Source organism: Paroedura picta, chromosome 1 (genome assembly GCF_049243985.1).
Source record: "Paroedura picta isolate Pp20150507F chromosome 1, Ppicta_v3.0, whole genome shotgun sequence".
NCBI lineage: Eukaryota > Metazoa > Chordata > Lepidosauria > Squamata > Gekkonidae > Paroedura > Paroedura picta.
This window is the reverse complement of record NC_135369.1, coordinates 79,779,952-79,806,337: the sequence shown is the minus strand read 5'-3', so window position 1 is coordinate 79,806,337 and position 26,386 is coordinate 79,779,952. Positions and strand designations below refer to the sequence as shown.

Below are 26,386 nucleotides of genomic sequence, written 5' to 3'. Positions count from 1 at the left end.
TTATTATACAGTATTATCGACATAGGGGAATATAAGTATATATCTCTATTTTATATACATAACAAGCCAAATCAGTAACAAACAAAAAAATCAAAGGCCCTTAAATTAAAGACTTGTTTATACACACAGTAAAAAATTAATGTACGCCCTGCGCCCCCGGGGAGGGCGGTGTATAAATATAAATAAATAAAATAAATATTTTTTTAGGGCGTGAGAGGAAAGGTGGGAGGCCAAAGAACGATATTCACAATGCCAACTTCATTCAAAAGACTAGATTTTCGTCTTTCTCCCACCGTGAACACAGGACGCGGCTAAAAGAAGAAAGCTTCCGGGTGGGGCAGCCACAAAACACCTCGCCACTGGCCTCTAGCCCCCACATACAAGTTTGCCCTCTACTACACCACAATACGGTTTCCCAGCCGGAGGCGCAAAGGAAGCCAATGCTGCACTGCAGTCGCCCGAAGGCGGCAACCGGCGGCTCTTGGCTTGGCGGCGCAACCGCCCCGCACCCTCCTCAGGCGGGAAATGGCCGTAACGGCCCCGCAGACCGGCGCGGGAGCTGCCTTCATCAGAAAACATGGTGATGGGAGGCAGACCCAGCATCTGGCCAGCCTCACGGTCACAACGCAGAGAGCCGCCACGCAAAGAGGGAGGCGTCTCAGAGGAGCCGGCTGCAAGGGGAAACAGGGAAGAAGGAAACGCGCTGGAGAAAATAAAGAGTCGGCGGCCGGCTGCAAGCCACAGCGAGGGCGGCGGGTTACGGAGCGCCTAAAAAAGCGCGCGGTAGTTACTATAGAAACCCACGGGGGAGAAAGGCTCGGGAGGTGCTGTTGGGCGCGGAGGGCTCGTCTCGGGGATGGGGGCGGCTCAAGGTGATTCCACGCTCAGCCCGGTCACTTCCTCACCTGGCACCTGCAGACGATGTCCGCGTCCTGCGCCAGCAGATCCACCACTTTTCCTTTGCCCTCGTCACCCCATTGTGCCCCGAGCACTACGGTCACTTTGTTGCCAGGGTGCCGGGAGGCGCGCTCTCCGTTGGGGATGGGGGCGGACGAGGAGCCGTTTTCAGACATGGCTCCCGCAGGCAAGGACTCCCCTATTGCTCTTAGGACACATGCGAGAGACGGAGGAGAAGGCGGCGCACCCGAGTCCGCCACCAAGGACTTCTTCCTCTCATACAGGAGATGCTGTTACCGCAGACAACTGCTCTCGCCGCCTATCGGCCTCTTACTGACATTCTCCTCCTACGCCGGTCAATAAACCCACCCCTTATCTGCATAGAATGAAAAGAGCGGAGCCTCATGGTTTTCCGCACCGGACTACATTTCCCAGGTTACAATGCGGCAAGTTTCAAGGAACGCGCCAGCTAAAAGCCGTGAGATGTGGAGTTGCCGTTGTCCATACTTACCCAGAGGAAGGGGGCGGGTTATTCAGTGAGGAGAGGCGACTAGTGTTTGCCGAAGTTTGACCGCTGGAGCAGCTATTGGCTGCGAGTCTCCCAGCGCGAGACGGCGACGGTTGCCGAAGGCGGTTAGGAAGTGCTCATTGGGCAAGACTGATGGCGCGCTTTTCGCGCCGGCTTGGGGCCGCTGGGCTCCTATGGCTTTGCCTGTGGCTGAGCGGCTGCCAGGCTGTGTGGAGGTAAAGGGCGGCAGGGGGAGCAGCCTATCCTAAGAGGACGAGTGGGAGAATAGCAATCATAACGTTCGCTAAAAGACTGCTGAAATTAAAAGGGAAGCCTTGGGGGCTTTCAACTTCTAAAACGTTAAGCAGTCTAATTTTTAGGTTAAGATAAGTTGAATGTTTTTTTTTTAAGGGACAGGGAACAGGTATTAGACAGCGAGACACATTACAGACACCTGAGAACAATATTTTAGAAATGAAAAGGCAGAAACCCGACATCTTTATTAACCCTTACCAGATCAAAAAACCTACAGACCCTGGAACAGGCCAGAAGAGGCATTAAGCAAACAGGAGTCCCGCAGAAAGCAGTGGGATGGATTAAAGACACTCAAGAACAATATTTTAGAAATTAAGAAGTGTAACTCTCACCCCTTTATTAACTCAAAGTGCCAGTGGACCTTGGAAGCCTCACAAACACTGCACACTACCTTGACTGGGGTGGCACCGGTAGTGTGCAGAGGCCACCCGTGCAAACACTGTATGCTGCCCCAACTGGGGCTGCAGCAGCATACCTAGGCCACCCCAAAGGCCCTTAGAGGCTCCGCAAACACTGTGCACATCTGTGACTTGGGCAGCGTGGGCATGCAGAGGCTGCTCCAGGGGTCAGGGGCCCTCAGAGGGCCTACAAACACGGAACGCCACCCCAATTAAGGCAGCATGTGTCATGTTCAAGGCTTCCGAGGGCCACCCAAGAGTACAGCAGCCCTTAGAGCAGCCTGTACATGCCAGCACTACCCCAGTTGGGGCAAAGCATAGCATTTGTGAGGTCTTCCTGCCCCCTCCCCAATGGGCAGCGTCAAGGCTGGGCCACGTCCCAGGCTCTCACTTCTTCCCAGTGATAGCCAAATGGCCAAAGCGGGATTCTTTTGGTTATCACCAATGAATCACACTAAGAAAAAAAACTTTTTATATTTTTACTGCAGAAGAAATATAGACACAGTAGTTCCCAAATCTGTGCAGAGAACAATGAGATTCCCATTGGAGGCAAGGAAAGGTGATGCCCTTACAGATCAAAGCAATAACCTGTGGTCTCCACCCCCCTTGGACATCCCATGAGACTACCCTGCAGCCACCAAGCCAGCTCTCCGAAAAGTTGCTGACAGGTTCTGAGAAGCTGCTTCCATTATCTCCCTCTCCCGCCCAATTGTTTACATAAACGGTAGTGACACACTCTTCTATTTCTCCAGCCTTGAGAAGTACTATCTCAGTTATAAAATAAAATTTTGTCTTGTGAGAGAGTTTATCAAAAACTACATTCCAGAGAGGAACAGGCTGTTTTCTCTGCCTAGTCAGAACCAAAGACTTGAACCAGGACAGGGTGTAGAATTATAGCCAATCTCTAATAACTTTATGATCAATCAGAAGGTTGCAATCATTTTCTTTACCACCAGTTCATCACCAGAAGTTGCTCTCCGGCATGTTTATCTTCTGGAAGTAGGTCAGTAGAGCGGGCTGGCTCTTCATCCTGATGGAAGAAGTTTGAGGAGGAGGTGGCCAGAGGCGAAACAGCCTACCTGACTGGCTGTCCATTCATAGGACAGACAGCCAAACAGCCAATCAAGTAGGCTATGAGTCTTTTCACCACTAAAGTTATATATAGATTTTAGATATACGTATAAGTATAGGTGTAGATATGTATATATATATGTTATTGTTGTTAGTTGCAAAGTCGTGTCTGACCCATCGCGACCCCATGGACAATGATCCTCCAGGCCTTCCTGTCCTCTACCATTTCTCAAAGTCCATTTAAGTTTGCACCAACTGCTTCAGTGACTCCATTTTAGAAATGTCGTCCCCTTCTTTTGCCCTCATTCTCTGTCGTCCCCTTCTTTTGCCCTCAATCGCTCCCAGCATTAAGCTCTTCTCCAGGGAGTCCTTCCTTCTCATGAGGTGGCCAAAGTATTTGAGTTTCATCTTTATGATCTGGCCTTCTAAAGAGCAGTCAGGGCTTATCTCTTCTAAGACTGACCGGTTTGTTCACCTTGCAGTCCAAGGGACTCACAAGAGTCTTCTTCAGCACCAGAGTTCAATACCTTAATTCTTTGACGCTCGGCCTTCCTTATGGTCCAACATTCACAGCCATACATTGCAACTGGGAAGACCATACTGTTGACTAGATGCACTTTTGTTGGCAGGGTGATGTCTCTGCTTTTTAGGATGCTGTCTAGATTTGCCATAGCTTTCCTCCCCAGGAGCAAGCGCCTTTTAATTTCTTTGTGCAGTCCCCATCTGCAGTGATCTTGGAGCCCAGGAAAATAAAATCTGTCAGTTCCCCCATTTCTTCCCCACATACTAAAAGACCATTTTACACACATACTAAAAGACCAGTACACACACGTTAGATTTTAGAAGTCTATATTATTATACTTCATCCTAAGAACAGGGGAGGGGGAGGGGTTTGCCCATCAGCTGCATTATTATTGTAAAAAATGTTGATTCTTCTGGAGTTCTGCAGTTCCCACTCTCACAAACCCCGCTTACTGGTGAGCTTCTCTTTCCAGACCTTTCTCTTCTTGGTTGAGTAAATATATTTTTTCTGACTCAAATTCTACCCCTATTGCATCCAATCATCTCTTTACTTTCTATATGGTTGCTTTAGTTTAAATTGAATGTATATTGTTAGGGACCCTTTTTATTTGTTTTAATAAAAATCTTTTTATTAATTTTTAAGAAATGTCTCTACCTAAGATTTCTGTCCAGATACACTCTTCGTATACACTGGTAGAGTATCTCACTCATTGTGCCTCTTGCATTGTTTGTTTCCTAGAATTGCTAATTCCTCTATCATAAATTCAGAAGACAGGTCTATTTGAGTTAACAGCCCCTGAAACTCTGGTCAAGCTAAACTAGCAGAAGCCATTTTAAAATTGAATAAGATCACTACAAACAATAATAGATCAGAGGATAAATATAGCATAGATAAAGCACCGAATCAGAATACCACATTATTATGGCATTAACATGTGACAGCATTCATGATCTAGTTATGCCATACTCTCGCAGTAGATTACATTGCTGTGATATAATACTGATGGAATGCTAATGTATTACTACTCCTACTGGTTGTCCCCCTGCCTGGTTGTCTCCCCATCAATGTTCATACTTACGATTAGTAACTGTTGTGGGAGGCCGCATTGTTATGACAAAATGCAGAGAAGATATAGGAGGCAGACTTCTCTCCAGGAGCCCTTCTGGTTTTATTCCTCAGTAGGCAGCAGTTGTTCTAGGAAACGTTTTTTTGTTTGTTTCATTGACCATGTTTTTTCCTTTTTGTAATTGTCATAGCTGTTTTTCTACTTGCATAGATTAACTTGGTCTCTTTCTGTTTATGAAATAACAACCCCGTCTTTTTCTCCTTGCTTTTACAAATGTTGATCTGGACCTTGGTATACCAAGACTTACGATCCCAAAAATTTTAACATACCCAAAATGCATGAGTTTGCTGCTTGCTAGCCAGGGGATTTCTTTGCATGTTATAGCTCAGATGGCTGAAGACTGATTTGAGTACAATATGGATGTGAAAGTTGGACAAGTAAGAAAACTGATAGGAAGAAAATTGATTAATGTGAATTGTGGGCTTGCAGAAGTGTTTTACTAGACCACCAAAAAGTCAAAAAAGTGGGTTCTAGATCAAATCAAGCATGAATTCCCTCTAGAAGCTAAAATAACTAAATTGTACTTTGGTCACATCATGCAAAGACAAGACTCACTTGAAAAGCTGAAGAAAGGAAAAGAGGAAGATATAATATGAGATGGATTGTTTCCATTTTAAAAAGTTATAGCTGTCATTTTATAACACCTGATATTGTGGATGGGAGGCAGAAGGGCAGGAAATGGCTGTGACAGTTATCATGATAGAAGGCCATACTGGTGTCTTTGTGACTGGGAGAATTTAGGAATTGTGTTCATCTCTCAGTAAGGTATCTGACAGGGAAAACATGCTAGCTCTTTGGTCTGATAATACTTTGACTAGAGGGTCCAGGTTCTTGTGAGCTTGAGCCCCAGATCCTGGCACCCAGATTGACTAAGGACTCAGAAGCCCATGTAGGAAGGGGTCTGAGTTGTTTCTTTGGGTATTCATTTGTTAGGGAAATTTTGGTAAGTCCTTTGATACTTACTGGTTTATATACATTGTCAGTGAAGGAACACATATGGGATTGATGCTAAAGATGTTTGCAGGGGGCAGGGTGTCATGCAACTACGAAATACCAGATATGTCATGGAATGTAAGTAGTTATTAAATTTCCTTTTATTTATTTTGCTTAGCATCAAGGTAAAGGTATCCCCTGTGCAAGCACCGGGTCATGTCTGACCCTTGGGGTGATGCCCTCTAGCGTTTTCATGGCAGACTCAATACGGGGTGGTTTGCCAGTGCCTTCCCCAGTCATTACCATTTACCCCCCAGCAAGCTGGGTACTCATACCTGGTTATAAATTATGTATTTTATGATGTGAATTCCTTAAAGTAAATTTAGGCTTGATAAGAAATTTAATGTTGGATATATTTCAGTTTTCTCTGAAATGTCAATTTTTTTCTTACCCCCACTCTTTTCTCCAACAGTTTCAAAAATTCTAGAAATTGTACTTATTTTACTATAGTAGTATTGTATAGAGCACAATGCACCTAGTTTGGTTCTGAAGTCTGTTTTTTTTGTATTTTTTTCAGATATAGAACGTCTGTAGAACATTATATTCTGTTGACTACAAGTACTACTGTAAGTACTTAACATTCAAAATTAATATTTTGATCTATTTCTCAGACTATTGCATTAATGTCACTGAATTTTGTTTTGATAGCTGTGTTGATACAGCATTAATTAGCTGCAAATTTAAGCATATATTCCAGTGATCATCCCTAGATCCCTCTATCAAGAAAATATGTAGACGTGGTAATAAACCCGGGAAGTATTAATGAAACACAATGCCTTGAAAATGTTCTCTATGCATTCCTCTTCTCAGTGAACATGAAATTAGAAAGAAGGGCTTTCAAGTTATATGCAAAATAGACTTGTGCCCTTGTAAGAAACTAGAGTTTTAAATTGATACCTTTTTAAAATTATCCATTCTTGAATGTATACTTTTTAGCCAACATGTAGTGCTAGTTTGTACCCAATGTAAGTGATCTTTGTTTTATAGAATGCTAGGGTGAAAATATGAATGTGTGGGTAAGTGAGCCTTGGAATGATTGTGACCATCTGAAAGCCATGTGAAGTCCAGTATGTTCCATTTGTTTGCAGTGAATACAAGCTACAAAAGCAGAAAATACTTTTTTCATTTGCAAGGAACTCAAAGGGACACTGCGTGGGTTACTGCCTCACTTCTGCTGCAGAGTCTTGACTACCTCTGGCCAGTATACTGATAATGCCCCTGGATCAGATCCTACCAACTTTCCAGAATCAGTCCACTGCAACCTTCTGATTAGAGGGAAAAGAGATGTTTTCATCAGCAGGTCCCAAGTAGAAGGCTACTTTTTCAAGAGAGTTGTGCACCATCCTCCTGGTCTTGACTGATTCCCCCCCCCTCTCCAACCATTCCTACAAAAGAGGAAGGTGTAAACCATGCAGAGCCTGAGACACAAATAAATATAAAAACAGCAAAGGGCAAGGGAGTGGCAGAGTCTCCCTCTGTACCTGTTGAGATTCTCCAATTTGAATTGTATCAATGGCTAAAGCCAGCTTACGTATGCATGGAAACATTGTATGAATGTGGGTGAGTGTAATGTTGTGAGATGCTTTTGAATTTCCTTGATGTTAACTTAATGAATATGGTTTGTATATTCAAGAACTTACTGCCTGTATTTGTTTCTGTCTCCCACCCTTGTGTATGGCGAAAAGTCATGCTAGTGGATTCAGGCAGAGGCCTGATCACCCTCGTATCATGAAAAATGGAACTATGTTTCTAGAGGGAAGGGTTCTAAGGGGAACAGAGCTCCTCCTCTCTTGGCTTACATTTATCAATTCAGTAAAGCACAACTGTTTTTTTATGCCCTCTCAATATTGTAACATGGTGGTAACAGGAGAAAACAAATTACTGCAAAAAGCATCCTTGGTCACTTGTCAGAAACCATCTGGACTTCGTTGACAGGAATTTAGCTCAGTGATAGTCATTGTATACAGAACTGCCCATAACAGCACAGGATATTGCCAGGGAAGTAAAGCTTTTATTTTACCTGTTGGGGGAACAAATTAGAGAAGTGTGCAGCACTCTCAAAGTAAGCAAAGATTCTAATCTCCCAGCAGTGTTAACAACCATAGATACATACTGCTCATCTTAGAGAAATGGAGCTACTGAGAGGCAGAGATTTCTCACTAGAGTGCAACCCAGCAGTGAAATTGGATTCTTATGTTACTGCCTTAAGGACACTAGCAAGAAGAATCATTGATTCCTCAAAGTGTCAAACTGAATCGAAAAAGGAAATCTGTTGGCTGACTAATAAATGTATTTAAAAGTCCAAAAATTATTCTTGATGTGGTTTTATTTTCAAAATAATGAATTTTTACAAAATACTTTAATGTAATCATATGTTCAAAGGTTAATAGAAGTAATCAAAACGTGGTCTCAGGTAAAGTACCCGTTTTCCAGGAAACCTTCCTCAGTGATTACTTTCTATAAATAATAATAATATAGTTTACAATTTATACACAGTAGCAATCTATAAATCTTATACAATTATGTATAACCTCAGTTATGGTGAAAGCTTTAAATTATTGAGTAATGCATAACTATCTATCTGAAACAAAATAAAAAGGTAACAGTCTGTACTTGGAAAGTTGTAGTCACAATTAAGACAGTTGATACTGTAATGGTAGAGAATTAATAATAATGAATAAGCATACCTCAAAGTATCACTTGGGCTTACTGTTCACAATATAATGGGGTTCATTAATATGTACCCAAATCAAACATAAACTCATACATATTTTAAGCTCTCTTACCAACAAGCAGGTGCAAGACAGGTGTTCCCAATAAGTCAAATTAAAGGGCTCTTATATATATCTTAATACTGTAATAATTACTTAAATAATCATTTACAGACATTTTAACAAAAAGCAAGATAAGTCCCAAGAAGAGATGGTATCAAACTAAAAAATGTTAAAACATTTGCATTGTAGCAAACATTGTTGGCTGCTGCTGAGAAACTGACTAGGAATAATGGTCTCATTGCTAATTTGGAGCAGCAGCATGTAACTTTGGAAACTTAACTGATTCTTTGATGAGAGATATAATAGTCTGTAGAACCTACGATCATTCTCTGCAAGAGGGACTACTTAGACAAGCTGATCTCACACTAGAATGATGACTTGATGTGGGAAAAGCAGAACATACTTGGGGCCTCTAGTGTCGTGGTTCGGTCCTTGGTGGCTTGGGAACCGGACCGAACCCCGCCATCAGAGGCGCCCGCGATCACGGAGGTAGGGCATGGTGATCATAGGCAAGCCGGCAGCTGGGCGCCCCACCCGATCGTTGAGGTGGCAATGGCCGCTAAAGAACCTCAATGTCCCCCTCCACCTTTTGACAAGGGCCCGGAGATGGCCCTTTGTTCCAGGAAAATGGGCCATCAGGAACCCCGGAAAACCTCGCATATGTGCATGAGTCATGATTGTATCAGCATGTTCCCTCCGCAAGTACTGGGTGGGGCAATACAGCCTAAGGAGGTGGGTTTTGTATAAAAGGGAGCTTCCACCTGGAGTTCGGTGGAAGCTCTTACTCCATACCAGCGGACTCCACGTTGCTGAAATAAAGCTTGTTCCTGTTGTATCGTTCACCAGGCCTGGCGTGACGTTTTCTTCAAAGGGGCACCCTGTTTTTTCAGTTAGCAAGCGGGTTCCCGACATCGTAAGAGCTTCCCACCGAACTCCAGGGTCGGCATCGCATCCGAGCGCTTATCGGGACGGATCCAGAGATGGCGTTTTCAAGCAACGGGGCGGTCTCGACCCCCACGAACCCCGGGAACATGAGTTTAATGTCCCCGGGAGATTTCCTCCGAAAATCGGGGGGCCAGGAGCAGCTGTCCGGGACCCCGAGACCCTCGGCAGCGGCGGCCAAGGGAAGGCGCCGGGCCATGGGGTTCCCAAGCACGGCGGGGAGCGCGCCGAGGTCTGGGGGGTTGGCCCCAACCTGGGACACCCAGCTGAGGCAGGCGCTTCGCCCGGTAAGACCTGAGGAATCCCTAGAGGACCTGCGGCGGGCCATGGCGGACTTGGCCAGGCGCTTGCAGGCAGCTGAAGCCCGTGAGCAAGCTCGGGCCGGGCCCGGAGGGACTGGTAATACAACGGCGGAGGGGATCGCGTCGAGTGAGGACGTCTCCAGCGACGAGGACGAGCCCGGCACTGGTGAGCGGGCCCCGGACCCCGACCCGGAGCAGTTTTCAGTCCCGAGTAGGCGAGACGGCCAGCGGAGAGGCGAGACAGCAGAGGATCTCGGGGGAGCGGGTGAGCCGACGGGGCGGCGAGAGCCGGACCAACGCAGGAGCGACGTGCAAGGCAGGGAGCGGCACGGCGTCGTTGGGCAAGTTGGTAGCCGGTGGAGCGGAGCAGGACGAGACGGCGGACGCCGAGAATCCCGGATCCGGAGGGGGTCGGACTACTCTCCAAAACGTTCCCCCCCAGAGCTTAAGGCGCGTTTCGACGGGACGCCGGACGACCTCCCGCAGTTCCTCCTCCACGCGCTGACGCATGCCCGGAGGTATGGAGACCGGTATGAGGACTCCGAGGACTTGGTCTGGGGGGTGGCCTCGTGTCTCCAGGGCAAGGCGGGTCAGTGGTACCTAGGGTTGGCCGAGCGCGGCGACCCGGCAACTCGGGACCTGCAGGACTTCGTGGTCGCGCTCCGCCGACGATTCCAGGACCCCCAGGCTGAGGACAAGGCAAAGAGTCGGATCAAGAGACTTCGACAGGGTACTAGGGGGGTTATGGACTATATAGACATTTTCCGGAGGGAAGCAGGCAAGGTGTTCTCCTGGAACGAGGAGACCCAAATCGAGTACTTCCGGGAGGGCCTTAACCCGAAGCTCAGGGAATGGGCCGTGATCAAGGGGACGGAAGAAGATCTGTCTACACTGGAGGGGTGGTGTTTTGTGGTCGCCAAGCTGGAAGCCAGCCTGGGTTGGGCCGCCGCACCCCCCCGGGAGGCCAAAGGCGGGTCAGCCGAGGCGCCGAGACCGGGCCCCGACAACTCTCGCCCCAAACGACCCCCGAACCCCGAGCGGGAAAGGAGACGCCGGGAAGGTCTGTGCCTGAAATGCGGGGGGTCAGGACATTTCGCAGCAGCGTGCCAACGGCAAGGGGGGGAGGACCGCGGGCTCTCCCAGGGGGGAGGTGCGACACGCCCCCAGCAGGCACGCCGGGCGGAGGACCTCCGCAACGAACCGGGAAGTGCCCAGGCGACGGGAAACGGCCAGGACCTGCTGTAGACGGCGCCGGGCAGCAGGTCCCGCGGTGCGAGGGAAAACCCCTACAGCATGAGGCGCGACCTCCGAACGTGGTAATTTTAGAGCTCCGGAACCCGGAGAACGGACTAAGTTGGGTGGGGGAGGCTCTTTTGGACTCTGGATGCGACCACAGCATGGTCCACCCCCAGATAGCCCGGGCTTTGGGGCTACCGAAGCGCATTCGGAAGGTTCCCCTGGTTTTCGTCCAGATGGACGGCAGCCCGATTCAGGGGGGACCTTTCGGGGAGGAGGTGGGTCCTATCGCCATCCACATAGGGGACCACCAAGAGCTGCGGTGGCTGATCCAGGTCCCCGTAGCGGGATATCGGGCGGTGTTGGGCCTGGATTGGCTGAAGGAACACAACCCCGTGGTGGACTGGCGGGCGGGGACCCTGAAGTTCGACTTGACGGTGGGTGCACGGCATCGGGTCCCCCACGAGAATTCCAGCCACAAGAGGACGGCGGCGCGTCCCAGGGGAGCGGCGGGCGGCGCAGCAGGAGAAACCAGAGCCCGAGGTCCCGCCAGAGTACCGAGACCTCGCAGCCGTTTTCAGCGAGCGGGAAGCGGACGAGCTACCCCCACACCGCCGCACGGACTGCGCTATCAACATCCCAGAGGGGGCGGTACTACCCAAAGGGCGCATCTACAAGATGAGTGAGGGTGAGCTCAAGGACCTCCGGGAGTTTTTGGGTAAAAATCTGGCCCGAGGTTTCATCCGGCCCGCTTCCAGTCCCATGGGAGCTCCAGTCTTGTTCGTCCGGAAAAAGGATGGGTCCCGACGGCTGTGCCAGGACTACCGGGGCCTCAACGCCATCGCAGCGGGGAACGCTTACCCCCTCCCGCTGATCCCGGATTTGCTGGCCCGGCTGGGCAAAGGGACTCTGTTCACTAAGCTGGACCTAAGGGAGGCGTACTACCGGGTACGCATCCGGGAGGGGGATGAGTGGAAAACAGCGTTTAACTGTCAATTGGGACAATTCGAATTTAAAGTGATGCCGTTCGGTTTAAGCGGGGCACCTGGGGTTTTCATGAGTCTAATTAATGAGGTGTTGCAGGACCTTCTGTTTCAGGGGGTGGTTGTTTATTTGGATGACGTCCTGATCTACAGCCAAGATCCCCAAGAGCACGTGACCCTGGTGAGGGAGGTGTTAAAGCGCCTGCTGGCAAACCACCTATACGTGAAGCTGGCTAAGTGCGAATTCCACCGTCCCTCCCTGGACTATTTGGGCTACCGCATCTCAGCCCAGGGCATAGCTATGGACCCCGAGAAGGTGCAGGCGGTGCTGGCCTGGGAAAGGCCCCGCACCCGGAAACAGCTACAAAGCTTCCTGGGGTTTGCTAACTTTTTTAGAGGCTTCATCCCCAGATACTCCTCCGTAGTGGCTCCCCTCACGGACTTGCTAGGTACCAAGGGGAGAGGTCCTCGCGCCACGCGGCCCAGCGCAGCGCTCGGCTGGAATGAGAAATCGGAGGCAGCGTTCCTGGCCCTCAAGCAAGCTTTCGCGTCTGAGCCCACGCTACTGCACGTCGACCCAACCCAGCCGATGGTGGTACAAGTCGACGCCAGCGACGCAGCAGCCGGGGCGGTTCTCCTGCAGCGAGACAAGGCGGGACAGCTGAGGCCGGCGGCCTACCTCTCACGAAAATTCGCCGAAACGGAGCGGAACTGGTCTACCTGGGAGAAGGAGGCGTTTGCGATTAAGTTCGCCCTCACCGAATGGCGGCATTGGCTGGAGGAAACAGAGGAGCCGTTCGAGGTCTGGACAGATCACAAGAATCTGGAGGCGCTCCGGCAACCGCGATCCCTGAACGCCAAGCAGATGAGGTGGGCGGAGTTCTTTTCGCGGTACAATTTCAAGCTTGGTCACATCCCCGGCAAAGAGAATTTCCTCGCGGACGCCCTCTCCCGTCTGCCGCATTATGGGGAGGGGTACGCTCCCTGCACCAGGTCCGTGTTTGGTGAGGAGCAGCTGGGACGGGGGGTCGTCACTAGGCGTCGGGCCAGGGAGGAATGGGAGCCCGACCCGGCGACCGCCCCGCTCCGAGACCGCCTAGTGGCAGCCTACGGGACAGACGAGGAGCTGGCTGAGCTCCGGGACTCTTTGATTTTGGACTCCGGTCTCTGGCGGAGGGGGGAGGCTGTCTACGTCCCGGAAGGGCTACGACGGGAAGCCCTCAGCCTCTGCCACGATGCTAAGACCGCCGGGCACTTCGGTTTCGTAAAATCCTGGAAGTTGGCCCGGCGGCGGTTTTGGTGGCCCAGTCTGCGGTGGGACACAAAAGCTTACGTCAGTGGTTGTCCTGTCTGCCTGACCTGCAAGCCGGGGGTTGGCAAGCCGAAAGGTCTGCTGCACCCGCTCGAGGTCCCGACCCGGCCGTGGTCAGTGATCTCCATGGACTTTATAACAGACTTGCCTCCCAGCAAGGGGAAAACGGTGATCTGGGTGGTGGTAGATCTATTTTCCAAACAGGCCCATTTCATTCCTTGCGCCAGTGTCCCCAGTGCTTCACAGTTGGCTCGGATGTTCCTGGATCACGTGTTCCGACTGCACGGGCTGCCGGACAAGGTGATTTCCGATCGGGGCTCACAATTCGTGTCCCGGTTTTGGCAAGCTTTCCTGCGCCTGTTAGACATCGAGCAAGGGCTGAGCTCCGCTTACCACCCCCAGACGGACGGGCAGACCGAGCGGGTTAATCAAGTACTGGAGCAGTACTTGCGGTGTTTCGGTTCCTATCATCAAGACACCTGGGTGCCCCTGCTCCCCCTGGCCGAGTTCGCGTACAACAACGCAGACCACAGCAGCACGGAGATGTCGCCTTTTGCCGTCGTCTACGGGACAGACCTGAGACACTTCCCGGAGCTTGGAGAGGTCCCCGCCCGGGAATCGGCCGACCTTCGCGAGTGGGGGAAGCGTGCCGGGAGCTGCTGGAAGTCGCTGCAGGAGCAGCTCCACAAAGTCAAGGCAGCGCAGAAAGAGGACGCCGACCGGAAGAGACGACCAGCTGAGGAGATCCGACCGGGGGATCGAGTTTACCTTTCCACCCGGAACCTACGGTTGAATTTGCCCAGCAAGAAGCTAGGCCCTCGGTTTTTGGGGCCTTTCGAGGTCTTGGCCCCGATCAACGAAGTTTCGGTCAAGCTCAAGCTCCCCAAGAACCTCCGGCACATCCATCCCGTCTTTCACGTGAGCCTTCTAAAAAAAACTCCGGACGGTGACGTTTGGCACCCCGTGTTTCCCCCGCCAGCGCCCGAGGTCCTGCCGGGGGGGGAGCACCACGAGGTGGCGGATATCCTGCACTCTAGACTCCACAGGGGGAAGTTGCAGTACCTCGTGGAATGGAAGGACTTCGCTTTGGGGGACCGGGAATGGGTCTGGGCAGCGGACGTCCTTGCGCCCCGACTCACTGAACGTTTCCACAAGCGGTATCCTGGCCGTCCCGGGGGGTTGGAGAATGGACCTTTGGGGGGGCAGAATGTCGTGGTTCGGTCCTTGGTGGCTTGGGAACCGGACCGAACCCCGCCATCAGAGGCGCCCGCGATCACGGAGGTAGGGCATGGTGATCATAGGCAAGCCGGCAGCTGGGCGCCCCACCCGATCGTTGAGGTGGCAATGGCCGCTAAAGAACCTCAATGTCCCCCTCCACCTTTTGACAAGGGCCCGGAGATGGCCCTTTGTTCCAGGAAAATGGGCCATCAGGAACCCCGGAAAACCTCGCATATGTGCATGAGTCATGATTGTATCAGCATGTTCCCTCCGCAAGTACTGGGTGGGGCAATACAGCCTAAGGAGGTGGGTTTTGTATAAAAGGGAGCTTCCACCTGGAGTTCGGTGGAAGCTCTTACTCCATACCAGCGGACTCCACGTTGCTGAAATAAAGCTTGTTCCTGTTGTATCGTTCACCAGGCCTGGCGTGACGTTTTCTTCAAAGGGGCACCCTGTTTTTTCAGTTAGCAAGCGGGTTCCCGACATCTAGAGAAAGAGTGAAGGTCCTGGAGAATACTGCACATTCTGAAATACATGCAGTGAAATAGCTGGTTGAGGAAACAACTAGTCAGTGTAGCATACCCAGTGTAAGATATATTTATTGTGGGAGACTTCATGAAAAATTAAAGGAGAAATGTTTGGTTCTAGGCCAATACTACAAGGAATGTGGCAAATTGAATTATTTCACCAGTATGTCATGACCCAGTATACCAGTATTTGTAAAAGTGAAACAAAAAACTCCAGCCAGACAGATTGACTGATATAAGAAAGAGAAGAAATATCAAATCAGTGGTTTTCAACCTTTTCTTTGCCGTGACCTCAACTTCAGTGCTGAAGCCCAGCGGGGATCAAGCCAGAGGAGCTGACAGCTACCGCTGCAAAGTGAAACTTGTCCACTGCAACACCTATGCATCTAATCACAGATGCATAGTGCTTATTCTAATGTCACCTCACAGCCTTGAAGCTCAAGAACAGTAATTTCTTTCATGATTTTTTGGGAATGGGGGCTGAGAGGCATGCTTTGTGCATTAACTGGTAGTGGAAATATTTCTTGGCTACGCCTGGCCATAGCAACTCATATTCGTTGCTCCAGGCTCTTTGCTCAAAAAAAGGGAGAGGGAGGTAGAAGGGAGAGGGAGGTGGACTTGAGGGCAGGCACTGGAGATGGAGATCACGCTACTTTGCCCACATTGGTTACTCACATGTCCTTGGCATGTGGCTTGCTGCTTGCTCTCCTTCTGCCAGCGCTAGCTGGTTGGGAGAATCCACTTTCCCCAACTATCGTTTTAAAATGGAGGATTTAGCTGCCAGTTTGCTGCTGGGTTGCTGGATGCATACGATGTCATGGAAAACGTCAAAAAAAAAAAAAACCTATCTGCATAAGGTTAGTATTTCACATTTTTACTTGGGTGCAGAATCGCCCTGACTATTTCAGAGGATAGACTCTATGGTATTATGTGTGATTAATGTCCCTCCCCGGCCTTCCCCAAAACTCTAGGAATTTCCCAACATGGGATTGGCAACCTTAGCAAATATGTGTATACACACTTTTCCTTCACAGCTACAGTCTGCCTGGCATACAGTGGAAGGGCACCTTTATTGCTTCATGCAGATTGGAAGAGAAGTTGGGGGAACTCCTATTTACAGATACAGTGATTGACTCCCCTTCCCCACTTAGCCTAGTTAAAAGAAAAGGCAAAATTATTGCTAGCATCCATTCTTTTATCACCATTTTACAGTGTTTTTAAAATTCTGTGATACCGCAATTCACTGTGGTCTTGTAATATAGAACTCTTTCCCCGCCCCAAGTGTTTTCATCAACCAAAATAACTGCATGGGCACCAGTGTAAAATGCTCATAATTTCTTTTGCGAAAGGCAGAATACAGAGGCTGCTGCTACTACCTGCCCCCTTTGAGCCCAAGCACCTTTGAATACTCCCCACTTGCAGCTAAAACAGAGCTCCCAAAAAGCTTCTGCTATAGTGTTGTGTGTAGAGCCTCTTGTGGCGCAGAGTGGTAAGGCAGCCGTCTGAAAGCTTTGCCCATGAGGCTGGGAGTTCGATCCCAGCAGCCGGCTCAAGGTTGACTCAGCCTTCCATCCTTCCGAGGTCGGTAAAATGAGTACCTAGCTTGCTGGGGGGTAAACGGTAATGACTGGGGAAGGCACTGGCAAACCACCCCGTATTGAGTCTGCCATGAAAACGCTAGAGGGCGTCACCCCAAGGGTCAGACATGACTCGGTGCTTGCACAGGGGATACCTTTACCTTTACCTTTATAGTGTTGTAGATCAAAGGAATTCACCACTAGCATGAGTTAGCAAGCTAAGGGTTAAAAAGGACTGAATCATCTGCTTCAGAGCACAACTGAGTCAACTAATTTATAAACAAAGTTAATGTAATGTCTCACTACATGCCATGTATTCAAGCAGAAGAAGAGCTAGGTTTCATACTCTGTTTTTCACCACCCTAAGGAGTCTCAAAGTGGCTTACAATCACCTTCCCTTCCTATCCCCACAACAGACACCCTAGGCAGTAGGTATGGCTGAGAGAACTCTGACAGAACAACTCTTAAGAGGACTGACTGGCCCAAGGTCATCCAGCTGCCTACACATGGAGAATAATGGGAAATCAAACATGGCATGCCAGATTAGGAGCCACTGCTCTTAACCACTATACCAAACTGTCTTTGCAGCTATAGTCTGCGTGGCATACAGGGGAAGGCAAACTAAAGTGTAAGGAGTCGTCATCAAATGAAATGTTGATGGGGGCAGGGAGTGTCTATATGTATCCTGGGACTGAACAAACCAGTCATTCTTAGCAATAGACTTATCTAACACAATGCTCCCAGACGTACCCTCTTGGATACAATAAACTCTGAACTCCCTTTAATGAAGAATTTCTCAATTTCTTTGTCTCCTGCAAGAGAGTAGTCTTGGCTCATGATAGAAAAGTGCAAAGGGAAAGACAGGGAAAGAGACTCTCTCAGTGGCAAAACCTGGGAGGAAAGGAGAATCGCTCCCACATTGGCAAAGCCTGGGAAGTAGGCAGAAGAAGAGAAAGAAATGCACCCTCTCATTGGCAGGAGATTTGTGATGGATTTCATAGGGCCCTGCCCTTTTGTGCATCATCATGGCTATGGACCTGCCAGCGTGCTGCACCACTGTACTACTCTGTGCAAGAACAACTTCATAAGATACAAAGCAAAGAAATTATTGCATCAGTGCTCATTGTGTGAGCACTATGTTAGTTGTAAAGATAAACTATGAATTAGCATTATCCAAAATCCATATAATTGAGTTCCAGACAGTGAAGTCTAAAAACAAGCCAACTTTTATGCCTGTTGCATCCATATCTTTCTCTCTTCTTTGTTCTTCATATTCACTCTGGTAGCAAGTGGTGAGGAAACTTCTTTAACTACATTGAGGCCATTGGTTCCTGCAGGGAAAAGGTTCAGCCATCAGGTATAATTGCTCAGAACCATACTGCCATAGGAGCCCTACCAACTTGCATGGCAGGCTGGCAGGCAGGCCAGTACATCCCCTTCAGCCTTCTGCCCCAGCAGCTCTTTCCACCAAGTCCAAAAATACCCACTTGCTTGGTGCATGGGGAACTATGGATAGTTGAGGGTCTGCTGCAGTCCCCCCCTCCCAGGAGTGGGAGACACTGTGGCTGTGTGCCACTCTTGTTAATCAAAGTGGGGGAGGCAGTTTGCAAATGGGCGCTTCACCTACAGTTTGGACCTGCCCCTTCAGATCCGTGAAAGGAAATAACTGCCTATTTGGGGAAAAGGCTGGGAGAAGTCAGCCACAAAGTGTGGCCTTTGCTCTCCTTGTGGTAGGTTTCTGCCCCTCTGTTTTGCCTTCCACCAAGGTGCCTGTGTCCTTGCTCTATCTAAATGGCAGGGACCTGTCAGAAAGTGAGCTGCACAGCCTACTTCATGAGGGGTGGGGTGATCTGCAGGAAGCATTTGTAGGGTGGGAAAGCATAATTGGCTCTCCCACCTGGCTCTGACCAGGTGAGCCCTTAGTCAATCTGAACTTTGTGGTCTCATGGGCATGACTGGTTCTGCTTGGCCTCAACCAAATGCCTGGTGGAAGAGCTCCCTTTTGCAATCATATCCCCTCTCAACCTCTGCTTTGCCAGGCTGAACATTCTCAAATCTCTCAGCCTTTCCTCATAGGGCTTGGTACCTTGGCCTGGAAAATCCTCACCTCTCTCCTTTGTACCCTCTCAATTTTGTCCACATCCTTTTTGAAGTGAGGCCTCAGGAACTGCATATAGTACTCCAGGCGCGGTCTCACCAATGTGGTATACAATAGAACTATGAAATCTTACCATTTTGATGTGATACTTCTGTTGATACATCCCAGGGCTACATTAGCCTTCTTTACCATGCTTCACACTGTCTGCTCATATTTAGCTTACATTCCACAAATACCCCAAGTGAACTTCTTTAGGGCCAGGGATCATTAGCTGGTTGGTGGTGATGCAGCGTAGAGCTCTTTGAGGGGCATAGACAGGGAGGCGGTCATAGAATCATAGAATCCTAGAGTTGGAAGGGGCCATACAGGCCATCTAGTCCAACCCCCTGCTCAACGCAGGATTAGCCCTAAGCATCCAAGAAAAGTGTGTATCCAACCTTTGCTTGAAGACTGCCAGTGAGGGGGAGCTCACCACCTCCTTAGGCAGCCTATTCCACTGCTGAACTACTCTGACTGTGAAAAACGTTTTCCTGATATCTAGCCTAAATCGTTGTACTTGAAGTTTAAACCCATTACTGCGTGTCCTCTCCTCTGCAGCCAGCAGAAACAGCATCCTGCCCTCCTCCAAGTGACAACCTTTCAAATACTTAAAGAGGGCTATCATGTCCCCTCTCAACCTCCTTTTCTCCAGGCTGAACATTCCCAAGTCCCTCAGGTACACTGAGCCCTGACCACATATGGCCTTAAAGGTAATTACCAGAACTTTTAGTCTGATCCGGAATTCAATTGGCAACCACTGTAGATGATGGAGAATGGGCCAAATGTGGGAACTCCATGGTATTTCTGTGAGGACCCTCGCTACTGCGTTTTGGACCAACTCTAGTTTTTGGGTCAAAGCCAAAGGCAGGCCTGCATAGAGTGAGTCTAAAGGTGACCGTCGCATGGCTCACTGTAGCTAGGTATTCTGAGGCCAGGTAGGGCTCTAGTAGCTTGGCTTCGCAGAGATGGTAAATTGGGATGGATCGATTGGTTGGTAGGAATTAATTGTTTGGGGGGTGAATTTGGGATGGGTCTATTCATTGGAGAAAATTAATTGGGGTTGGTTTGGGATGGATCGCTCAATTGATGGAAATTGATTATTTTGGGTGGGTAATTGGGCAGAGGTATTTTCCTCTCCTTTCCTCCCCTCCTCCCTTTTGTTGTTGGGCAGATTTTTTTTTTGTCCCCCTCTCCCTCCTTCCTCTCTTTTATTGTTGTGCAAGATTGATTTTTCCTTTTTTCACTTTCCTTTCCAGCCTACTTCCCTCCTCCCTGTTTCCTGTTATTGGCCAAGTTCTTTTCCTTTCCACCCCTCAATTGCTAATTCCCCCATCATAAATTCAGGAGATAGATATATTCCTGGTAATACCAGGTCCTGGCCCAACTTGAAGAGGAGAGGGGCCCTGGGGGAGCAAAATATCAAGTATGCCACAGCCCTTCCAGAGTCCCAGAACTCCCTGTAGAGAATTGCACGTCTCATCCCCATGTCTTTTTGTTCCCATGCTCTGAGCTAGATGGCCTTATATCACATCTTCAGATTTTTGGCTATTTTCTTCCCACATATAGGTGCTAGCTTTAAAGTGTATTATCCTTTAATTCTAAGGACCATCCAGTCTGAAACAAGGGTTGCCTTTATAATTGCTTTTTGATCCCTATTGTTTTTTCATCTTCATCATCACAGTAGTCGGGTTCATTCTCTTCTGAAATAAACTACTGAGGGTTTTTTTTTTTTGCCCAAACTCTGAGCTTGCCTATTTTAGTGTCATTTACCACAGTACATGACATATTCCATGATCTTCAGGGCCATCTGTGGTTTGGGCACCTCTTGTCTGCGGGACCGCCTATTTCCTTATGCCTGCCACAGGGAGCTACACTCTGAGGGTATGAATTTGTTGGAGGTCCTTGGTCCAAGAGAGGTTCTCGTGGCCTCAACCAAGGCGAGGGCCTTTTTGGTCCTGGCCTCGACCTGGTAGAATGAGCTCCTAGGAGAGCTGAGGGCCTTGATGGAGCTTTCTCAGTTCCACAGAGCCTACAAGACGATGTCTTCTGCCAGGTCTTTGGTTGAGGCCAGTGCAGGTGAGATCTGAGCTCCTTGATAGCCAGCCAGGTCATCAGGGAGAGCAGAGACAAACATTCTTGTCTCTCATATCTGGCTGTCCCTCTGTGCAAGACTCAGCTTGTGGGCAGGCTGCTGCTTCTTCCTCTTCCTCCTTGATGCACCCGGTTGTAACATATGCTTTAATTGGCTCATTATTTCATCTATAAAAACCCGTTCGTCTCTGTATTTTCTTCTTTATGTAGATAACACAGAGATTTAGAGACAAAAGGGACAGGATTCTAGCAATAATTCAAAAAAGTTTCCTGTCACATTAACCCTCACAACCTCTGTATGGAGGCCACATGTATTTATCTTGAGGTATCTAAGCTTACACAGAGACTTATGTTTTTGTGAACTACAACAGAATTCGAGGGGACTGAGTGGCTGTTTTGGCAAAGAATCATAATCTAGCTGTATTTGGATGTGTAACACAGCTTACTAATTTAACAGAATTAATTTTTGCTTTATATTCCCACTGTCATGATGGTAGTTCATAGTCTGAGGAACAGTGCTTGCACTCAAAAGCTCACACCTTGAATAAATCTTTGTTGGTCTTAAAGGTGCTACTAGACTCTGATTTTAGAGACCTCTTGTAATAGCACTGTGTTTTTATCATAGGGTCTGTTTACTGGGAGGGAGGTGAGAGTTTTTCACTGCTGGGGAGGATTGGTTTTAGAGGGATTTTATAATTGTTTTAGGGGGTTCTAATGTAGGGTTTATTATTGTTATCCTCCATGGGCCACATTGTTGTGATTGGCAGAATATAAATGGGAAAATAAACAAATAAATATTCTAATTTTCGGTCGTAAAAATTCATGATTTACACCACAATCAGCTTTTGATCTTGTTTCAGCCGAAATAGCTTCTCCTTTTTCTGTTTAAGATTATGTAATCTATTTGATTTTAGTATTGGTGATACAATCATGTCCATGTATGCTGTCATCTGATTAGCTGCCAAAATATTTGTTCACAATGAACACAGCCTCTCTTTCTTTGTTTCATGTTCCTTGCCCAAATCTTACCCTAATATTTGATTCTGCTTTGTTTCCTACTTTTGTGTTCCAGTCACTGGACTATCTGAGACCAATTTATTTTCTAACTGGAAGGGCCACCAGTTTAGTGTAGTGGTTAGGAGTGTGGACTTCTAAACTGGCATGCTGGGTTTGATTCTGCACTCCCCCACATGCAGCCAGCTGGGTGACCTTGGGCTCGCCATGCACTGATCTGACCAAGCAGTGATATCAGGGAGCTCTCAGCCTCACCCACCTCACAGGTGTCTGTTGTGGGAAAGGAAAGGGAAGGTGATTGTAAGCCACTTTGAAACCCCTTTGGGTAAGGTGACCAGATATCTGGCCCTGCAAGGCGGGATGCTCCACGGTGGTGGCAGGCAGGCCCTCCCTTCCTCCCCCCGACCCTTTGAAGGGCAGCGGCGGCAGGCCCTCCCTCCTCCCTCCCTCTCCCCTCCCTCCCTGACTGGCCTTAGGATGGAGGCGGCCCGGGTCAAGGGAAGACTCAAAAGCCTGGTTCTGGAGGAGGCCTGGAGGCCCAGAGGAAAAGGCAGCAGCAGAGCTGGCTGGGAAGCCTCGCCCCGGAGCCCGGGGGCCTGCGTGGGGGCCTCCTGAGGCCAGGTGCCTGCACGGAGGCCTCCTGAGCCCGGGCTGTCTAGTGGGCTGCCTACCGCGGGGGCAAAAAAAAATGTAATTTTTTTTAAATTTAAAAATGTTTTTAAAAATATGCGAACACCGCAGAACATGGGGCAAATGCCCCAAATGCGGGACTGCCCCGCCAAAAGTGGGATGGATGGTCAGCTTAACTTTGGGTAGAGAACAGTGGCATATAAGAACCAACTCGTCTTCTTCTACCCGCTTTTGCTTTCAAATTAGTTTGAATGCAATGAGATTTTTTCAGTGTGGTTTTCCTAATGCAAAACATTTTTGTTACATGTTAAATATAATTACTAGGCCCTTCTACACATTAATAAATTTACGATTTTTTTTTTTGCCTAGATATATTTAGAGTATGAAGGAACTGCATTTGTGGAATGGAATGTTCCTGTATTTTGTAGCATTGCGGATAAAAGGTAAAGACAGCAAAAGTATGTTCACATAGATAAAGAATATTCTTATGAAGATGGTAGTACCTTCTTTGAGGTGGATATGTATCTTGCAACTGAATGTTATATATGGCTACAGTATTCACAGTCATTATTCTCTAATACTTGTGGGTGCCCCTCCCATGCCTGGTAGCTAGGGCTCCCTCTTGTGCCTCCCCCAACAGGTGAGGGTAGACTCCCCTCTGTTCTTCCTCCACTCTTGTCACTCCTCTGCTCTCTCCCCAATAGGTCATCAGCTCTCCACCCCTTCCTTCTTCTTCCAACCCCTAGTGTTTTCCCTCATCCTTCTTTATCCCTCCCTGCATCTCATCACTCTCCTGTGTATTGTCCCGCCCCAAGTTTACATCAGCTCCCACTCATCTCCTTGGGGTCCTGCATGTGCGTTTCAGTCGCACCCCTCTCTGGCTGCGCTCCCAGACCCTCCCCAGCTGCTTGATGGCACAGACACAGTGAGGGGGATATAGCCTGACCAACTGATCTTCAGCATTGTGCCAAAGCAGGGACACAGTGAGTCCCCACCATGGAGACTGCTGTGATCAGCCACTGGCTGGAGATGGCAGGTGGCAGTGCAGCACACGTACCAGGTGGTACGTAAGTTGGATGCTGGTCTGGGCTGGCAGGTCCTGGGCTTTCGGGGGGGGGGACTCTGGACCCCGCTCTGAGCCATGGTAGTTGTAGGCAGTCTCCAACACGCAGCCATGGTGTTTTGGCAGCTCAGCCGGCCAGGTATGTGACGGTAGTGTGGCTGGGCAGCGGTGAGGGTGAGTCAGAATCCAGTCAGGCCCCCAAGCTGGAGCCTGAGAGGGGCCAGACATTTTATTTGAGGTAACATTCCTGGAACTTAGGGTGGGGGGAACATTTGGAGTTGGAATAAACAACTTTTTTTTTTTTAGAAAAAATAATGAAATTTTTGGGGAAATTGAAATATATTCAGTATTGACTTTCTGATCCACATGAAACTTATTTTACTGCTACCAGCAAAAACAAAAAATGCATCATTTTTAATGAGCGTATACAATTTTACTATTTGGCATATACATGAAATTGGGACTACAAATGTATTAACAAAAGTTATGAATGTATCTTGTATTAAAGAGACATTTGCATTAATACTTTATGTCATAGAATCATGGAAGGGTCCATACAGGCCATCTAGTCCAACCCCCTGCTCAACGCAGGATCAGCCCACAGCATCCTAAAGCATCCAAGAAAAGTGCGTATCCAAACTTTGCTTGAATGCCAGTGAGGGGGAGCTCACCACCTCCTTAGGCAGCCTATTCCACTGCCGAACTACTCTGACTGTGAAAAACTTTTTCCTGATATCTAGCCTATATCGTTGTACTTGTAATTTAAACCCATTACTGTGTGTCCTCTCCTCTGCAGCCAACGGAAACAGCATCCTGCCCTCCTCCAAGTGACAGCCTTTCAAATACTTAAAGAGGGCTATCATGTCCCCTCTCAACCACCTTTTCTCCAGGCTGAACATTCCCAAGTCCCTCAGCCTATCTTCATAGGGCTTGGTCCCTTGGCCCCAGATCATCTTCATCACTCTCCTCTGTACCCTTTCAATTTTATCTACGTCCTTCTTGAAGTGAGGCCTCCAGAACTGCACACACTACTCCAGGTGTGGTCTGACCAGTGCCGTATACAATGGGACTATGACATCTTGTGATTTTGATGTGATGCCCCTGTTGATACAGCCCAAAATAGCATTCGCCTTTTTTACCGCTGCATCACACTGCCTGCTCATGTTTAGTTTACAATCCACAAGTACCCCAAGGTCTCGTTCACACACAGTGTTACCTAGAAGCGTATCCCCCATCCAGTAGGCATGCTTTTCATTTTTCTGACCCAGATGCATAACTTTACACTTACCTTTATTAAATTTCATCTTGTTCTCATTTGCCCATTTTACCATTGTGTTCAGATCTCGTTGAACTCTGTCTCTATCTTCCGAAGTATTTGCCAGTCCTCCCAATTTGGTGTCATCTGCAAACCTGATGTGTAGTCCCTCCACCCCCTCATCTAGATCATTAATAAATATGTTAAAAAGTACCGGGCCGAGCCCCGAGCCCTGAGGTACCCTGCTACTCACTTCCCTCCAGTCTGATGAAACACCATTGACAACAACTCTTTGAGTGCGGTTCTCTAACCAATTCCCTAAAGAATCTTCCAACTCTATGATTCTGTGATTTGTTTACCTATCCACCTAACTGTCTAAAAATCCAGACTGCAGTCCTTATATACAGTTATAAAAGGTATCTTGGGTTTCTTATAATTTTTAAGACACTGACATTGTCGGTAGTGTAATATTATACATATATTATATTATATTATATTATACTAGATTTCAAGCCCATTTTAAATTTAAATAAAATGGGCGCTAGATGGGCTGGGGGGGAGAGCCCGTCCCCCGCAGAAGCCGGAGGGAAAAGGGGGGCTGGGAAAGGAGGCTTCTGTCAGGGCGGAGATCTCCCTCGCGGGTGCGAGGGAGAGCTCAGCCCCGGCAGAAGCCGGAGGGAAAAGGGGGGCTGGGAAAGGGGGCTTCTGTCGGGGCGGAGATCTCCCTCGCGGGTGCGAGGGAGAGCTCAGCCCCGGCAGAAGCCGGAGGGAAAAGGGGGGCTGGGAAAGGGGGCTTCTGTCGGGGCGGAGATCTCCCTCGCGGGTGCGAGGGAGAGCTCAGCCCCGGCAGAAGCCGGAGGGAAAAGGGGGGCTGGGAAAGGGGGCTTCTGTCGGGGCGGAGATCTCCCTCGCGGGTGCGAGGGAGAGCTCAGCCCCGGCAGAAGCCGGAGGGAAAAGGGGGGCTGGGAAAGGAGGCTTCTGTCGGGGCGGAGATCTCCGTCGCGGGTGCGAGGGAGAGCTCAGCCCCGGCAGAAGCCGGAGCGAAAAGGGGGGCTGGGAAGGGAGGCTCCCGCCCCCCCACCCTCCCCAAAGGCTCCCACGGCGTCCTGTCGGCCCCGGGAGCGGGCTCGCCGGGCGAGGCCGCAGCCGGGGCCGACAGAAGGCCGGCTCCCACCACCCCGACCCTCCCCCAGCGGCGAACGGCGTTCTCTGGGCCTCCGGAGCGCCCTCGCTACCGCGAGGGCGCTCCGGACGCCCAGAGAAGGCCGGCTCCCACCACCCCGACCCTCCCCCAGCGGCGAACGGCGTTCTCTGGGCCTCCGGAGCGCCCTCGCTACCGCGAGGGCGCTCCGGACGCCCAGAGAAGGCCGGCTCCCACCACCCCGACCCTCCCACAGCGGCGAACGGCGTTCTCTGGGCCTCCGGAGCGCCCTCGCTACCGCGAGGGCGCTCCGGACGCCGAGAGAAGGCCGGCTCCCACCACCCCGACCCTCC

General features: G+C 49.3%; 2 protein-coding genes across 3 annotated transcripts in view; one reads left to right on the top strand and one right to left on the bottom strand.

Annotated features, from left to right (window-relative positions):
• ADSS2 (adenylosuccinate synthase 2) overlaps nucleotides 1-1,281 on the bottom strand; it is a 47,868-nt gene extending 46,587 nt beyond the window's left edge. The window contains exon 1 of one of the 2 annotated variants that reach the window (XM_077344506.1): nucleotides 906-1,281. In XM_077344506.1, the coding sequence (XP_077200621.1) occupies nucleotides 906-1,073 (168 nt within the window). In that variant the 5' untranslated portion in view covers nucleotides 1,074-1,281. The remainder of the gene's footprint in view (nucleotides 1-905) is intronic. The other variant, XM_077344496.1, reaches the window with a different exon arrangement.
• An 83-nt stretch (nucleotides 1,282-1,364) lies between these two features.
• The window catches only part of LOC143840978 (cation channel sperm-associated auxiliary subunit epsilon-like), a 156,619-nt gene continuing 131,597 nt past the window's right edge, over nucleotides 1,365-26,386 (top strand). The window contains exons 1-4 of the mRNA XM_077344486.1: nucleotides 1,365-1,375; nucleotides 2,607-2,677; nucleotides 6,349-6,397; nucleotides 22,944-23,017. The gene's annotated coding sequence lies outside the window, so the exon portion shown is untranslated. The remainder of the gene's footprint in view (nucleotides 1,376-2,606; nucleotides 2,678-6,348; nucleotides 6,398-22,943; nucleotides 23,018-26,386) is intronic.